The sequence below is a fragment of the Bicyclus anynana genome, chromosome 12, assembly GCF_947172395.1.
Source record: "Bicyclus anynana chromosome 12, ilBicAnyn1.1, whole genome shotgun sequence".
In the NCBI taxonomy this organism is placed as follows: Eukaryota; Metazoa; Arthropoda; class Insecta; order Lepidoptera; family Nymphalidae; genus Bicyclus; species Bicyclus anynana.
This window is the reverse complement of record NC_069094.1, coordinates 4,570,030-4,586,571: the sequence shown is the minus strand read 5'-3', so window position 1 is coordinate 4,586,571 and position 16,542 is coordinate 4,570,030. Positions and strand designations below refer to the sequence as shown.

Below are 16,542 nucleotides of genomic sequence, written 5' to 3'. Positions count from 1 at the left end.
TTAGGGTTGGGGTAGTGGTAGGGTAGGGGTAGTAGTAAAGTTGACATCGAAATTTACGCGGACGAAGTCGCGGGCGTCCGCTAGTCATTTTATAAAATCAAAAACGTTACCTTATATTTATCAATGACAATCTAAATATTTTTTATTACTTTTATGTAAATTATTTTATATTTCCTTGTTTTTAATATGACCAATATTTATGTTTTCCTCCAATAAGTCGGAAATACTGTGTTAGGAGAGGACGACAATAGTCTAGCGAACGGGGAACGAACCTTTGACTTTTCAGTGTTGAGTCCGGACAGTTTACCGTGGCGTGAGCCTTTCAAAACATAACATTAAAATATTTCGTACATGCAATGTTTAATTCTCGCTGTCATTTAAATGTTTACACACCTACGTCGTTATATTTATAAATAGGTACCTAAAGAACACCAAAATAGCTGCACATTATAAATAGGAACCAAAAAAACACATTAATCTAATAGCTGTATTTCTATATTTAATTTGCGGTAGCGTTGACACTTCTAAAACCTATTATACAATTTGACATTTAAAAATATACACAGAACATAAATGTGTGTCGCAAAAAACTGAATAATTACTGGTGGGTAAAACATAAAAGAGCCGAGATAGCCCAATGGATATGACTTCTGCCTCCGATTACCGAGGGTGTGGCTTCGAATCCGGTCCGGGGCATGAACCTCCAACATTTCAGTTGTGTGTGTTTTAAGAAATTAAATATCACGTGTCTCAAACGGTGAAGGAAAAACATCGTGAGGAAGCGTGCATACTAGAGGATTCTCTGCGTGTGTGAAGTCTGCCAATCCGCATTGGCCCAGCGTGCCTAACCCCTCCCATTCTGAGAGGAGACTCGAGCACAACAGTGAGCCGAATATGGGTAGATAACTCAGACCAATTATAGAAGGACCTGTATCGCACTTATAGTCACGAACAAAATTGTCTGTCATTTTCTGAGGAAAACGAGCTTAGATTTTGTATATATCTTATACTAAACTAGAAGTTTTTGCCCGTTTTTTACACAACTCAATTACACAAAAAGGTATTTTACGGAGCTCTTTAACCGACGAACACGATTACAACATCGATTCTATAGAGACAGTTTCTATAATCGCATTAGATGGTTGATCATATACTTTACTTTTTACAGAAAAGTAACGTCTAGCGAGGCAGGTCCTATACAATAATTGGTCTAAGGTTGATAATGATGATGAAAACATAAAAGTAACCATTATGTTACAGTAATGAGACAAAACTCGTTCGAGAATTATTTCTGCTACCAAGAATCATCGCTGAAAACCTTGTACCAGGGCGTCGCCAACCAATTGCCTAGTAGAGGCAGTTGGTAATGAAGGATTGTGATAAAAATTAACCTTGTCTGAATTTGCTGAGTTTGTTGTGGGCTCTTCTAAGACCAAGGCGCGTTTAGAACCCTCGTAACTTTAATTTCAAGTTTTACCTTTAATAAATCTGTTGAAAGGTCAATTCTGTACATTAAATATATTGCCTAAATAACTATCAGGGTGATTAGTGCGATCGATATTGATGCCAAAAATGCAATCAGTAAAATTGTTATCTGTGTTGTCTGTCTACCTGTCTGTCTGTATGTTCCTTATAGAAACAAAAACTACTCGACGGATTTTGACGAAACTTGGTACAATTATTCTTCATACTCCTGGCCAGGTTATAGTATACTTTTCATCACGCTACTATCAATAGGAGCAGAGCAGTGAAGGGAAATGTTGGGAATACGGGAGAAGTTACTCCATTTTTAAAGCGATACGGAGCGGTAAGGAGGACTAAGGGCGGACGACGTAGTTATCTAATAATATTGTTTCAAAAGTGCTTGTAAACTAAGCCTAATTGAAATAAATGAACTTTGACTTTGACTTTGGATGAGATAAATAGGAATTTGCAGCGCGAGTCTACTCTATGGTGATTTTTACTGCTAGCAAGTCAACAGAATGGTCCATTGGCGTAGCTATGTGGAGGACGAAGGACTATTGCCACGATTTTGTCTATTAAAAATAAAATAAAATTGGAAAATCCAATTGCCCACGCCTCATAAAACATTTGACGTTCATAAATAGACATTCAGTCATTACACAAAATGTACCACAAAAATATGCGTCTTCAAAATGTTTTTTAAAGATTTTCGTTGAGTTGTACGATGTAACTATCATCATCATCATCATATCAGCCGATGGACGTCCACTGCAGGACATAGGCCTTTTGTAGGGACTTCCAAACATCACGATACTGAGCCACCTGCATCCAGCGAATTCCTGCGACTCGCTTGATGTCGTCAGTCCACCTGGTGGGGGGTCGGCCAACACTGCGCTTACTAGTGCGGGGTCGCCATTCCAGCACTTTGGGACCCCAACGTCCATCGGCTCTTCGAACTATGTGCCCCGCCCATTGCCACTTCAGCTTCGCAACTCGTTGAGCTATGTCGGTGACTTTGGTTCTTCTGCGAATCTCCTCATTTCTGATACGATCACGCAGAGATATTCCTAACATAGCTCGTTCCATCGCCCGCTGTGTGACTCTGAGCCTTCTTATGAGGCCCATAGTTAGCGACCGATACATACATACGATGTAACTATGGTCCGTTGCAACTATAATTTTAAAGCATAAATATCGGGGGTCCGTTGAATATATTTTTTATAAACTTTAATAATTAAAATAGGGGACGGCGATTTTCAGTCGACCCCGGACCCGGAAACCCTCGCTCCGCCACTGATAGGACTTAAATTGCGTTGCTAAGTTTTTTTTTTTATTTAAAAGATCCTTGACAGATAGTTACAGTTCAAGTTCTGTTTTAAGAGTTTATTTTCTATTTAAAGTTAAATACTTGAAACTGTTAGTTCCAACTGTTATTGTTTTAGCTATCGACCATCAGTCATTAACCTTCAGTACATTTTGTTGCAGCATTGTGTAGTATCGTTCAACTACCTCTCGTTGCATCACGACAAGGAAATATGGGGTGATCCAGAGAACTTCAGGCCTGAGCGCTTTATTGAGAACGGGCAGCTTCAAGTATCTAAGGATAAATCTTTACCTTTTGGAGCTGGTAAGAGCATAATATGTATATAATAGGGATGATGACAGTTTTTTAAATTGTATATAAATTAAGAGTATACTAATAGCAAAGCAATTTTGTAAAAGGAACAGGGTATCTGCGATCATTACTTTCGGAGCTACAGGGATTTAAAGAGTCAGATTTGCGGCGCTGCCGCGGATCCCTGAAAAACGCTCCATACAAAATGGCTCGAAATAATGACGTCATAGGCAATGTAATGATCGTTAGATTTGTATGCGCGTTCAAGCAAAATTACTAATATCTTTGTTATTTGTGCGTTTATGCTCATAGTTCATATATTAAAAAATGTCACATTTAATGTAAGGAAGCTAAAACTGTATGAATTTTCATCTAATTACGATAAAATATTTTTAATAGTTCTTGAAATTTTATAATCTCATTTATTTTGCAAATATCCAGACAATCTTTGCTTTTTATGTATAAATTAGTTAACATTGACCCTATTTACCCGAATGTATCATAAAAATCAATATATTCAAACCTAGTCATCATCCCCATTGTTTATTTTTTTAATAGGTTTCCAAAGACGTAACATATTTGTACATTATTTTCAAACATAGCAGTAGTATAGTGTATTATACAATGATAGTGATTGGAACCATCCCATTAAGTTTGCAGTATTAGTACTGTAACTTGTGACGGGCAAATTTGTCGATGACACTCCCATGGTATGCGGGCGACGGGGGTAAAGACTGCGCGAGCATAAATTGTGCGTGCGGGGAAGTGACCCATCAGTCGTGGGTTTTTCATTCATCGCTACACGCCCCCCGGCACGGCAGTGTTACGAACGGAGTTGCCAAGCTCTAGAAACCTTTTATTTAGCCACCATAAATAGCTGCGTTACAAAAACATAACCAAGAATATAATAAATACCCAATATTTCCTAACTAAACCTAATTCTAACCTTTAACCTCATTATATTTACTCTGATAGGCTAAGCACTAAAAAAAACCATTATATTGAAATTAAAAGTATATTAAATTAAAAACAAATAATAGTACATTATGATATAAGTGAGGTAAGTTGAAAATTACAGCCGAGGCGATATTGCCAAGCTCGAGCCGAAGGCGAGAGCTTTAAGAAAGCAGAGGCTGTAATTATCAAAGCGCACGTATGTCATACGACGTTTTAAATCACATTTGCGAGAAAACACACTTTGAACACACTTTCTGAAATGAATTTGCATCTTTGTTCTTTGCCTGTTTTCCGGATGCATATGATGACATTTTGACACGCTTGTCATTTTTACACATATAGCGAAGTGCGAGCACCAGCGTTTTTTTTTTTAGGCAAATGCAACAAAAACAGCCAGTGTTACTAATAAAGTAAATTAATAATTTTGTATTTCTGTTACAGATAAATGGTTGTAATTTATTGTCAAAATTATTAAACTGAAAGAATTAAATGTTTATTTATTATATTTTATCTCACAAAGTTAATTTTATTCACAAAATGTTAAGCACTTTTCTGACAAAAACTCTTTGCCAAGATTTAAAAAAGTAACGTTCGTTTTTAAGATGATAAAGGTTTTATATTATATTACGGCACATGTGCGTAATGAAATACATTACATTATTGAAATTGTTGAAATAAGAGATACTTTACGAGCTAATGTGTTATATATATAATTACAGAAATAATTGTCGTACAATGTAGTATGTACACTCTGTGGTTGATATTGAATCCTTTTAAAACAAATCAGGCGACACCAACATAACGGTATTAAATAATGAAGTGATACCGTTAGTTCTTTAGCCTTTTAAAATGTTTATTTTTCGAGTTATCTTACCTCTGATAATAATACACACTTCCATACTAATATTATAATATAATATAATAAATAAAAAGTAAGTCTGTCTGTTGCCTTTTCAAGCCTAAGCCAATTAAGATGAATTTTGGTTTAGTGAAAGAAGAAAGAAAGAAAGAAAGATCTTTATTTTTAAGTAATGCCACATATCACATTAAATCTAAATTATAACATTATGGCTTAACGTCCACTCAAACAGTGGAGCACTAAAGAATGCCCTGTAATATGTGGCACAACCTAGAAAAAGGCCCCAACTCAGCATTTTGCCGCATACTTTCAATAAAAAAAAGTATGCAGCACTGATTTTCAGTTAGGACCCAGTTCAGGTGCCGCCACGCACACAGTTCAACAGTTTACGTAAACTATTAAATACAATTATTAAGAACTAATTAAAACTAACTAGGTAGACACATTGATTAAAAAAAAAAAAAACAGAAAACTTAAACACAACGATGAAAAACAAAATTAAATAAAAATTACCTGCAATATAATTATGTATACTTTTTTTTTTTGTTAATAACTCTTTTTACTAATTTATAGATAACTAAATACTTGTTATTAAATATATAATGTAACAACATATTAAACATATAAATTCGATATTAATTGAAAATTAAATATATAAAAAAATAATACATAAACTATTAAATCATACCTTTATTATATAAATATATGTATATAAGTTATTAAAATGGTAGGTATCATAAAGCACTCAAGCTGCGCCGTCCTACATATTATATTATATAAAAAAAATAAATTAAAATTACAAAAATGAAAACTCCGCCACATGATCTTGGAATTCGAACTGTCTGTCAATAAGAAATCGTTTCAGCAGTTTTTTAAAAGTATATATGCTTTTGACTTTTTTTATTGGAGGGGGGATATTATTCCAACATTTAGTGGCGGAGTAGGTAAACGATCCTCTGAACGCGGCAGTACGATGAGGTGGAACACGAAACTGATTGCGACAGCTTCGATGACCCGTCCCACTCTCACCCACCCAATTTAATTTATTCAGAAGATATAATGGTTTACCTTGTTTTAACAAACCAAAAAGTAAACCAGCCAGATGTAATTTTCTTCTAGATCTCATTTTTAATAGTCTAGAATTATTCAGGTATGGTGTAATACGATTTCTTGGAGGAATATTAAAACAGAAGCGTGCACAAGAGTTTTGCACACGCTGTATGAGGCGCTTAGTTCTACAAAGAAGTCGGGGGCCAAAAACAATATCTGCATAATTAAGCTTCGAAAGGACTAATGCCTCAACTAGCTGAATACGCAGCTCCTGCGAGAGGTACATGCGGACCTTATAAATTACTTTTAGTCTATAAAAACAATTGCGTACCACCTCAGCCACATGCTGTTCAAATCTAAGCGCAGAGTCCATTAGCAAACCCAAATTACGCGCCTGAAGAACTCTTTCTAATCGGTTGCCTCTAATACATATGTTTAAAAGCTCAGGTTCAACATTACTTAATTGTTTATTCGAACCAAACAAAATGTACTTGGACTTAGAAGGATTGAGTACTAAAGAATTACTATCAGACCAATGTGAAATTCGGTCAAGGTCTTCATTAATTAATGCTACAGCGTCTTGAACCTTTTCGGGCCTACAAGAGTAATACAACTGTAAGTAGTGTAGTGATGAACCATTAAATGAGACTTTGGAGCATAGACTACTTTTGTCGCTAAAATAAAAAGGAAAGGGGGTAAAATATGGGTTGACGATTTGTATAGAAAGTCCTACATTTTTCAAGTTACATTTGTAAAAATTGGTAAGTGTAGGTACTTCTACCAGAAAAATACTAAAAATAACATAATTCAAGATTTTTCAAAATGTTAAAAGGGTTGAAGTTTTTTTAATATAATTTAAATCGTTCATAGGTAATTATATCGTAAATGTTTTGAGTTATTTTTAACCCTCGACGCAATAAGAGGGGTGTTGTAAGTTTGACGTGTCTGTCTGTCTGTCTGTCTGTGTCTCTGTCTGTCAATAGCTCTCGAACGGATGAAGCGAATTCAATTTAGTTTTTTTTTTTTTTGTATTAAAGGTGACTTACCGTTTAAAAGTTGTGGAGGGTGAAAGTGGGGATGGACAACCGAATGTCATTAATGTATTCAAGTGGGGTCTCAAATGAAAGCGCACTAAAAAAGAATATTGATGACTTGGTCGAGTGTGTAATTAATAACTTCGTGACATTCGGGGGTTTTTCAAAATTTTCATAGTAAAAAAATGATTAGTGGACTATTTACTAAACACTAGAAAATATAAATAGAAGGGGGTGAAATAGAGGTTTAAAGTAGATCGATTTTCACGCGGACGAAGTCACGGGCGTCTTAATAATAAATATAATCATAACATGCGGGTGTTGTCACAAAGGAAAGTAATATGCCAACCATTGACCTTTCTGATGGTTCATTGAACTTTGTTGCAGTATAAATAATAGCATCTGGGTGACCAAGCTTGGTTTCTTCACCCACATACTCGTATTACACTTGGCAGCCGTATCGTATACAGTAAAAGCTCATTATTCGCGGGGGATACCTTCTCTGAGTTTTTAATAATATTAAAAAACTTTTCGCTTGAAAAAGCATATTATAAAATAAATGACTTTTTGACCGAAAATTAATAAATCCGCCTCTCTACTTATGTTAGCCGTGATAACCCAGTGAATATGACCGCTGCCTCCGATTCCGGAGGGTGTGGGTTCGAATCCGGTCCGGGTCATGCATCTCCAACTTTTCAATTGTGTGCATTTTAAGAATTTAAATATCACGTGTCTCGATCGGTGAAGGAAAACATCGTGAAGAAACCTGCATACCAGAGAATTATCTTAATTCTCTGCGCGTGTGAAGTCTACCAATCCGCATTGGGCCAGCGTGGTGGACTATTGGCCTAACCCCTCTCATTCTGAGAGGAGACTCGAGCTCAGCAGTGAGCCGAATATGGATTGATGACGACGACTTATGTTAAGTTAATTTACTTATACTTTGTAGTTACAACACCCTCACAGGGTTCCATTTGTAATAATTGTGACATTTTATCTATGACATGTGTTAAACATTATAATGGAAATGTAACTTAAATAAATAAATAAAATAAATAAATAACTATGTCGAGAATACAGAAACCGTGAATATGGATTGGTATTTTATATGGGATTCTATGGGATACGTTCTTGGGTGAAAAAATAAAAAAAACAAATTTATAAAGAAAAAACAATTAATTGAAGTTATTGATTAACTATTATCTTCAGTATAAGACAATGGTTTGAAGAATTTTGAAATTTTTTCTTACTTGACATTTTTCATTCAGAGTGATTTTAAGCAGTGGCATTAAACCATCCATTCGCAATTTCAGCAATAGGAATTTGGAAGTTAAAGTTTAAATTAGCATATTTTACGTCAGTTTCATCAGTCAGATCCGCGAATATAGGAATTGGGACGCGATTTTTTAATCCGCAAATAGTGAAAACATGAAGAAAGGAAGCGTGAATAAGGAGCTTAACTACTGTACAAGATATGGGGCCCTAGCGCATCAAAACTGAAGCGGTCAATAATTTGAAGACTGACTTAATTTCATTTTTTTTAATTCAAGTTAGCCCTTGACTACAATCTCACCTGATGGAAGCGGGCTAACTAGTTAGTAGGAGGATGAAAATCCACACACCTTTCGGTTTCTACACGACATCGTACCGGAACGCTAAATCGCTTGGCGGTACGTCTTTGTCGGTAGGGTGGTAACTAGCCACGAAGCCTCCCACCAGCTAGACCTAGCCCAATTAGGAAAACCTCAATCGACCCAGCCGGGGATCGAACCCAGGACCTCCGTCATTAAATCCACCGCGCATACCACTGAGGCCGTAAATTCATTCATTTAGCGTCATTTAGTCGCTTATTAGACAACGAACGTTATTTAAACAAATAATACTTAAATATCGTCTACAATGTCCCGTAGGAATACGGAGATAATATATAGCCTATAGCCTTCCTCGATAAATGGGCTATCTAACACTGAAAGAATTTTTCAAATCGATCCAGTAGTGCCTGAGATTAGCGCGTTCATTCAAACAAACAAACAAACAAACTGTTCAGCTTTATAATATTAGTATAGATTAATAAATATATATTGAAATTAAAGACAAAATTGTGCATATGTGCGCTCAGTGGAGTCACTAAATTCGAATCCCTTCACAAAGTTATTGGGATTATAAAAATATACATAGGTACATAACTATAAAATAGTCATTGGTAAGTGTCGGTCATTTATATACGTGCCTAATAGTCGTAACCTTTTCAATGATAATAATTAGTTTATTCACATTGGTGACTCAAAAGGGTATCCGAGTCATCCCATAATAAAGAGACTTGAGGACAAAGACTTTATTTTTTTATACACTTACATAAGTTAGATTTTATCTTCTAGCTGTTAGCTGATTAAACCTATATAGCTTGAAAAAAATACTGGGATTTTTTCAAGAATCGCATTAATATCTAGGACGGCCCCCATGGCGCAGTGGTATGCGCTGTGGATTTACAAAACGGAGGTCCTGGGTTCGATCCCCGGCTGGACCGATTGAGGTTTTCCAGGTTTGGTTGGTGGGAGGCTTCGGCCGTGGCTAGTTACCCTACCGGCAAAGACGTACCGCCAAGCGATTTAGCGTTTGGTTAATGATATAGGTTGTTTTCTATGTGAGCCACTTTGTGATCTCTTTAGTGGGTATATTATCAATTGCCTCATTGGTCCTTTGGTTAGATAGTTCAGCTAAGAACAATGAGGTCCAGGGTCCGAAGCCCAGGTCAGGCCAACAAAAAAATAAGTTATTGGGATTTTTCTTATAAGAAAAATCTTCATAACAATCCGGAGTTGGGAAGTTTTTTTTTTATTCTTTACAAGTTAGCCCTTGAATGCAATCTCACCTGATGGTAAGATGATGCAGTCTAAAATGGAAGTGGGCTTACTTGTTAGGAGGAGGATGAAAATCCACACCCCTTTCGGTTTCTACACGACACCGTACCGGAACGCTAAATCGCTTGGTGGTAACTAGCTAGCTGGTAACTAGCCACGGCCGAAGCCTGCCACCAGCCAGAAGGAGGTGTTGGTACACCCCCGTGCCACGGAGAGCACGTAAAGCCGGTGCCGGTCTTGTGCCTGATCTTTCACAGGTCGTGTCAGTTTGCCGTCCTCGGACTATGAGAGTGAAGGAATAGAGAGTGCACCTGTGCTCGCTAACACACTTGTGCACTAGAATATCTAATGCTTACATGGTTAACCTCACCATGAGATTGGCCGCTGAGGCCGACATAAGAAAAATCTATTCGGTCGGGAGTATATTATTATTACATTATCAATATACATAAATAAAAAAAAATAAAAGAAATACATATACATATAAATAAAATTGAAGCGTCTGTCTGAGATTTGAAGATTGTTTTCTCATGTGCTTTATTTATGTACTGATACTGCAAACAAGCTTTTTAAAATTTGTCTGTCTTTCTGTTTGTCCGGGCTAACCTTTGGAACCGCCGAACCGGAGGAGGTAAATAAGTAACATACAAAGGCTAAAATTTATCCCGAAGTTTATAATTACTAAAATTAGACTGCATTCAGTTAATCAGTTTAAACCGAAAAAATATTCATTAAGCTATACCACTAGCGGACGCCCGCGACTTCGTCCGCGTGGAATTTAGTTTTTCACAAATCCCTCGGGAACCATGGATTGTTCCGGAATAAAAAGTAGCCTATGTGTTAATCCATGCTATAATATATCGCAATACCAAATTTTAGATAATTCGGTTCAGTAGTCAAAGCGTGAAAGAGTAACAAACATTCATATCATCAAAATCATCAGTTTTCGCAAATCTCGGGAAACCATGAATTTCTTCGGGGTAAAAAGTAGCCTTTGTTTTAATCCAGTGTAAAATCTATTTCCATTCCAAATTTGCTTCAGTAGCAACGGCGTTAAAGTGTAACAAACATCCATACAAACTTTCGTGTTTATAATATTAGTAGGATTAAATAAAATATTTGTCCTCCTTAAAATATTTACAAAAAGAAATTAAAATTTTATTTATTGAATAACATGTCATTGTAACACATGTCGCATCCAGTAAGCTATAATCTTTGTTTTATTAAAACTAGTCAAGTATACTACGTAAGAAGCCGGTTACAAACATGTAATTTAAAATCTACCCGCATTCTTTTTTTTAGCAATTATTTATTTTGATTTATTGTATGTAGGATTTAAGTCTAATTAGTATGTACACACGTGAATAATTACCTTAGTGAGTTAATTGTATTTCTCATATAAGCGAATTTTATGTAATTCTTTTGAGAAAATGAAGATCTTAAACCAAAATATCACTGGGCTAATAAAATGTGGGGCAACCATTTTAAGGTAGTCGCAGGTAATGATCAAGGTCATCAAGTATCTATTCATTACACTGACTAGAAACGATGAGACTAACCGCGGTCAGTGTTTCCCACCAAACCAGCTTAGCCACTTTGTAAAACATCGAGAACTTCTAAAGGTTCTACATAGAAACTGGTTAAATGCCCTCAGAGAGCTTAGCATCTCAATCATGGTAAAACCACAGAAAACATATTAGTCCGGTCAACTTACCGTTTTACTGAAAATCGCGAAAAACTAATTTTTTTGACCTTTGACCTTGAATAAAATTTTTTTCCTTACAGGGGAAAGATGGGGAACTTTCAGATTTTATTTTAATTGATATTTTAAACAATCTTACCGATATTCAGCTTGGTGGGAATTTATGTAACTTCGAATGTCTAAATTGACCGGACTATATGTACAAGTAAAACTTTTTTTTTATACTTTTATAAGTTAGCTCTTGCCTGCAATCTCACTTGATGGTGATGATGCAATCTAAGATGGAAGCGGGCTAACTTGTTAGGAGGATAAAAATCCACACTCCTTTCGGTTTCTACACGGCATAGTACCGGAACGCTAAATCGCTTGGCGGTACTTCTTTGCCGTTAACTAGCGATGGCTGAAGCCTCCCACCAACCAGACATGGACCAATTAAGAAAACCTGAATCGGTCCAGCCGGAGATCGAACCCAGGACCTTCGTCTTGTAAATCCACCCCGCATACCGCTGCGCCATGGAGGCCGTCGAAAATCAATATCCTTGTACCTAGATATTAATGCGATTCTTGAAAAATTCCCAGTAATTTTTTTCAAGCTATAAAAACTATTTTTATGTGTAAAATCTGCCAATGCGCATTTGGCCAGCATAGTGGTCTAAGGCCTAACCTCTCTCGTTCTGAGAGGAGACACGTGCTAAACAGTGAGCCGAATATGTTGTTGTTAATGATGATGTTATAAAAATATACATTTTTCAGGTAAAAGGCTGTGCGCAGGAGAAACTTACGCCCGACAATCGATGTTCCAAGTGTTCTCTGGGTTCATGCAGGCATTCACCGTGTCCACGGCGGACGGGAAACCTTTGAAGAAGCCGATGAGGAAAATACAGGGCATCATCACCACGCTACCAGAGTTCTGGGTCCGCGTCACACCTAGATATTAAATGACCTATACATTTTTGGCACAAATGGTACCTACTTTCTAATACTTTGTCGTTGAACAAGTTCCTCCTTGTTTTTTTTGGTACCGGGGATCTGCTATGTCCTCAAAGTCCCAAAACGTAAGCTATAGCTTGGCAACTTCGTGCGTAACACCCCCAATGGTCCGCGCGGGCTGGAGGGCGTGTAGCGATGAATGAAAAACCCACGTCTGATGCACCTCACTTCCCCACACGCACGATTTCATACTAGCGTATTCTTCCCCCCCGTCGCCCCCATATCATGGGAGTGTCATCAAGGAACTTGGCAGACTATACATATAAACCTGAAAATGTAGACATGACTTTTCAGTTTCCGTTATCCCCACGTTATGACTTAAGCAGACGAGAATCCAACGGAATAAGCACTAAGCTGTACTCGCAAGTACAGACAATAGAATAGATACATATCAAAAAGTTACAGGTAGGTACTTCTGTCTTCCAAAAAACGAGGTAAATTTATTTTTTTGTGTGTATAACGATAGTGTATATAGTGTTAAAAATAATATCACGGCGAACATAATTGGGATGATGACAGTTTTTTAAATTTTATATAAGTTAAGAGTATGCTAATAGTAAAGCAGTTTTGTAAAAGTAACAGGGTATCTGCGATCATTACTTTCGGAGCTACAGGGATTTAAAGGGTCAGATTTGCGGCGCTGCCGCGGGTCCCTGAAATACGCCCCATACAAAATGGCTCGAACTACTGACGTAGTAGGTAATGGAATAATCGTTAGATTTGTATGTGCGTTCAAACAAAATTACTAATATCTTTGTTATTTGTGCGTTTATAGTTCATATATTAAAAAATGTCACATTTAATGTAAGGAAGCTAAAACTGTGTGAATTTTCATCTATTTACGATAAAAGATTTTTAATAGATTTTAAAATTTTATATTCTCATTTATTTTGCAAATATCCAGACAATCTTTGCTTTTTATGTATAAATTAGTTAACACTGACCATATTTACCTGAATGTATCATAAAAATCAACATATTTAAACCTAGTCATCATCCCCATTACAACGATAAAAAACTAAGCTATGGGACAACGAATAGATAGGTACCTATCTAATAAAATTTATGGACGCTAAGCATTCATTATTACGTACTTACACAGAGATGAACCAACTGGTCATCGAACCTATGTATCTAACGAGTCTTTGTTCTACTATGACAATTACATTATTTCATCATCATCATTATTATCAGCCGATGGACGTCTATTGTAGGACAGACATTACATTTTTGTTAAGTGTAGGCAACTATTTAAATTCTTTTACCACAATATGTGTGTCATAGGCTATATTTTATCCCCGTACGTATTCTCACAGGAACGGGACCTACGTGGTTGAAACTGAGGGGTATCTATATATCGTAAGGTTTTTGGTTGGGTTGCGTACTTTACCTAAGTATTTTGGGTAGGGTTTGAACCTCAAAGCATATCGGTAAAACGGTTGGGCTCATCACCGAGGGGTGGTGGTTCAATCCCCGCCCCGTTGGTCTATTGTCGTACCCACTCCTAATCCAGTCTGCCCCGACTATTTGGAGACGATCGGCACTATCGGTCCTATTTAAAAAATATGGCAAACTTTCCAAAAAAAACGTACTTACATTTTCTATAAGTACTAATCTTATATTTTAACGTAATTAATGTTTGTGGTATTGTAGGATGCAATATTTGGTAATGAACCGATTTTGAAAATTCTATTAACATCACAGTATTTGTGATAATAATGTGTTGGTCGCAGTGATGACATCATGCCAATCGCGACCAACACACGATCAGTTTTATCGGTCGTCAAGCCGGTAGCGCTGCAGGCATGTGAGATTAATTGATCGTCAGATCGACATTATAATACTTAATCAAAAATAATGTGAGACTATATTTTATCCCCTTAATCTCACGGGATAGGGAACTTCGCGGGTGAAATGCCGAGGCTTCAGCTAGTAGGTAGGTAATAAATATACAAAGATATACTATACCTACACATGTGAACGTGAACCTTGTACTAATATACTATTGTAGATAGCCTATATTATAACAAATGCGCACATAATTAATTATTATCATAAATATGACATAGGTAGGTACATATTTTGTTATCTAGGATGACTAGCTACATGCGAAAGTTTTTTAAATTGTATATAAATTAAAAGTATACTAATAGTAAAGCAATTTTGTAAAAGGAACAGGGTATCTGCGATCATTACTTTCGAAGCTACAGGGATTTAAAGAGTCAGATTTGCGGCGCTGCCGCGGATCCCTGAAAAACGCCCCATACAAAATGGCTTGAAATAATGACGTCATAGGCAATGTAGTGATCGTTAGATTTGTATGCGCGTTCAAACAAAATTACTAATATCTTTGTTATTTGTGCGTTTATGCTTATAGTTCATATATTAAAAAATGTCACATTTAATGTAAGGAAGCTAAAACTGTATGAATTTTCATCTAGTTACGATAAAATATTTTTAATAGATTTTGAAATTTTATAATCTCATTTATTTTGCAAATATCCAGATAATCTTTGCTTTTTATGTATAAATTAGTTAACATTGACCCTATTTACCTGAATGTATCATAAAAATCAATATATTCAAACCTAGTCATCATCCCCATTGTCGTCCACCTCCTTTTAATCAATCCTTTTAATTATGATCAATATTCCCTTTTCCCTCCAATTAGTCGGAAAAAACTGTGTTAGGAGTGGGTACAACGGGCGACGATCGAACCACCACCTCTCGGCGACGAGTCCGGCCTCTTTGCCATTGAGCTATTCGGGCTTCATTAAGTGTACAGCCAGTGCGGATTAACTTGACACCTGGCTCGAATGATGTTTGTACTGTGTTTGTATGGATTGTTCGAAAGCCATTTGTCAAGTTAATGCGCACGGTTCATATAAGCCAGCGATAAAATTATACCTGTTACTTATACCTATTACATGTGTAACAGGACATTACAGGGTTCTCTTTAGAGTAGCGGATAAAGAAATTGTTTTTAATTAAATTAACTGTTTTCTTGCGTTTATAATAGTTAAGATTTTTGCATTTTAGTTTTTTGTGAATTTTTAAATAATATTTTTTCTTAAATAAATAAAATATGGTTATGGGTATGGGTTCGCATATGGGTCCATACGCAGCATACTCGACGGTATAGCCGTATAGGTACTTGAACGTGTGTGTCGGTCGTTACGTAGAAAAGTAATAAAATAAATTATTGTGATCAAAAATCATTATCTAAGTCTAATTAATTTTATGATAACTGTTTAATTTTAAAACGTATATATTGTACTACTAATCATGTTATTTAATTATGTTCCATCTACCTACATATTATGTACGTTTTACGTTTAATTATTTTGAATAAGAGTTTTTTTTAATTAAACTTTGTTTTTTCATCAGCACTAAACCCTATACCTACTATTGAGTATTGGTCAGCAGTTTTGATGTAAGTACTACTTAGATAGGAAACATTTAAGTATTCTAAGATAGGGAAGAGGTTTGTTACACATGTATGCATAAACTACTAAACTGATTTTAATTAAAATATCTCGTGTCTCTTAACGTTGAAGGAAAAACAACGTGAGAAAACCTGCATGAATTTTCTCATTTCTCCACGTGTGTGAAGTCTGCCAATCCGCATTGGGCCAGCGTGGTGGATTATTAGCCTAACCCCTCTCATTCTGAGAGGAGACTCGAGCTCAGCAGTAAGCCGAATATGGGTTGATAATGATGAGGTTCCTACGCTTTCTTATCCTTTTGATTACTCAAAGCTCAATATTTCTTATCCCGTATACTTTTTTTTTTTTTTTTTATTCTATACAAGTTAGCCCTTGACTACAATCTCACCTGATGGTAAGTGATGATGCAGTCTAAGATGGAAGCGGGCTAACTTGTTAGGAGGAGGATGAAAATCCACACCCCTTTCGGTTTCTACACGGCATCGAACCGGAACGCTAAATCGCTTGGCGGTACGTCTTTGCCGGTAGGGTGGTAACTAGCCACGGCCGAAGCCTCCCACCAGC

At 36.3% G+C, this 16,542-nt stretch overlaps 1 protein-coding gene across 2 annotated transcripts in view; it reads left to right on the top strand.

Moving 5' to 3' along the window:
• LOC112048506 (probable cytochrome P450 304a1) overlaps window positions 1–15,902 on the top strand; it is a 48,038-nt gene extending 32,136 nt beyond the window's left edge. For both annotated transcript variants that reach the window (XM_052884750.1, XM_024086039.2), the window contains exons 8-9: window positions 2,950–3,091; window positions 12,296–15,902. In XM_052884750.1, the coding sequence (XP_052740710.1) occupies window positions 2,950–3,091; window positions 12,296–12,480 (327 nt within the window). In that variant the 3' untranslated portion in view covers window positions 12,481–15,902. The remainder of the gene's footprint in view (window positions 1–2,949; window positions 3,092–12,295) is intronic.
• The last annotated feature ends 640 nt before the right edge of the window (window positions 15,903–16,542 follow it).